At 37.5% G+C, this 1,952-nt stretch overlaps 1 protein-coding gene across 1 annotated transcript in view; it reads left to right on the forward strand.

The window, feature by feature from the left end:
• The window catches only part of LOC104759432 (ASC1-like protein), a 1,673-nt gene continuing 672 nt past the window's right edge, over positions 952-1,952 (forward strand). Inside the window, exons 1-4 of the mRNA XM_019238905.1 lie at positions 952-1,191; positions 1,300-1,520; positions 1,630-1,785; positions 1,883-1,947. Of these exons, the coding sequence (XP_019094450.1) occupies positions 1,060-1,191; positions 1,300-1,520; positions 1,630-1,785; positions 1,883-1,947 (574 nt within the window). The 5' untranslated portion in view covers positions 952-1,059. The remainder of the gene's footprint in view (positions 1,192-1,299; positions 1,521-1,629; positions 1,786-1,882; positions 1,948-1,952) is intronic.

The raw sequence follows: 1,952 nt of genomic DNA on the forward strand, positions 1-1,952 counted from the left end.
ACCAAATTTCATTACCTTTGAGAACGATTTGATATGCCGAAACTGTTTCCTCCCAAACCCTAACGATTCTGATCTTTCTCCTTTAATCTCCTTCAACCACAATAGGCTCTCTCCTCTCTCTCTAACTCTGAAAACGGCGACCACACACCCTAAAACCCTTCATTTGTCGCTTCTCCACTTATATACTCGGTTTAGATAACTAAACCAAACCAACCAAACCAAAATTGCGAATTAAAACAAACCCGACGAACCCAGACAAAGGGGTGTCGATCGATGCCACAAGGGTGTCGATCGACACTCCTTCCAAAAATCACAGAATCTGGTTCGCGGATGTTACAAAATATTTCACGGGTGAAACATACTTTATAGAAAATAAACGCAAATTTGACTAAACGAGAAAACTTTAATTACACATTTTATTTTATACAAATGAATCTTAAATCTCAAATAATAATTTTACTCATAATATTTTATTTAAATCGATTTATTCCGCACATAGTGCGGATTGGTACCTAGTATTCTTTTAATTGCTCACACATGTTGTTTCCTTACTTTCCTTTCCTAGATGGCTTATAAAGAAGGTGGTGTGTACACCAAAATCATTCATTGGCTGTACCCCCTCTCACTCATTTATGGTTTCTTATATACTTTTCTTGTTTGGTTAATTTGACGTTTACATTTAATATCTAGCTTTCAAATGATCCACAATCTTAATTAAAAAATGATTAGCTCGATCGACAAAATATAAATATCAATATATTTATGGTTAGGAAGAACTTAAGCGCGGGTAGGGTAAACCAATGTTGGTTTATTTGATACGTAATGGTTTGATCAGGGTTTGGCCCGGTTTACTCTCTTTTGTGCTGTCTGACTTGGAGAATCACTACGTACTAGCATTCTTTATTTTACAGTATCTAACAAAAGTAAAGTCAAGTAGAGATACTCTCTTTTAATTTTCTACCATGTTTAGAGGGTTGACTCCGATGAACAAGAAATGATAAACAGAATAATAATGCTACCAACGCCAAACATGTAGTTCTTCTGAAGGATCTTGACTAGATGGATCTGAAACTCCTGAACCGGGATTGGGATCAAGAATCTTACCCAGCTTCTTCTGATTTCTGGCTCCTCATCTTCTTTGCTCCCTTCTTCCTTTTTCTTCGCTTAATCCTCGACAGATTCATATTCGAGGTAACCGTCTAGTTTTTGTTTGTCTTCTATCTCTTAGTATCCATTGACTTGGGAAGCAAGTAATCTCTTATGAGAAACCTATCTGAGAGGTTCGCAATTTCATCATAGAGAGTCGCTAGACGGCTGGTTTGTCCTAGAGAAGAATGCGCTGATTCAAGCGAGAGAAGAAATAAGATAGCCAAATTCAAAGAATCGGCCTGGAAATGGCTGTGCTCTCTCTCTGTTGAAGCTTTTGCTCTCCACGTCACTTATAAGGAGCCATGGTTTAAAGACACAAGATGCTTCTGGTTGGGACCAGGAGACCAGATATGGCCTGACCAAAAGATAAAGTAAGAATAACCTTAACTTAAATTAAATGTGCTACTTGAGACGCAAGACACTGTCCACTATGCCGCAAACCTTATTTTCTTATGAGTATTGATACCGGCTTTTTCGCAGGTTGAAAATGAAGGGAATGTATATGTTTGTTGGAGGGTTAAATGTATATGCCTTTTTTGCTTTGTTCTTTTGGGAAACAAGACCATCTGATTTCAAAGTCATGTTAGTTCATCACATTGTAACCTCATCCCTCATCATCTTGTCTTACGTTTTCAGGTACGTACGTACACTCCTATTGTAATTTATCAACGATCTATGAGTCCACCAGACTCTTAACTTTAAATTCCTCCTTTTTATCCTTTTTCTTTACTAGATTTGCTCGTATAGGTTCTGTAATATTGGCACTTCACGAAATCAGCGACGTGTTTCTAGAGATAGGCAAG

The sequence above is a fragment of the Camelina sativa genome, chromosome 17 (assembly GCF_000633955.1).
Source record: "Camelina sativa cultivar DH55 chromosome 17, Cs, whole genome shotgun sequence".
Lineage (NCBI taxonomy): Eukaryota > Viridiplantae > Streptophyta > Magnoliopsida > Brassicales > Brassicaceae > Camelina > Camelina sativa.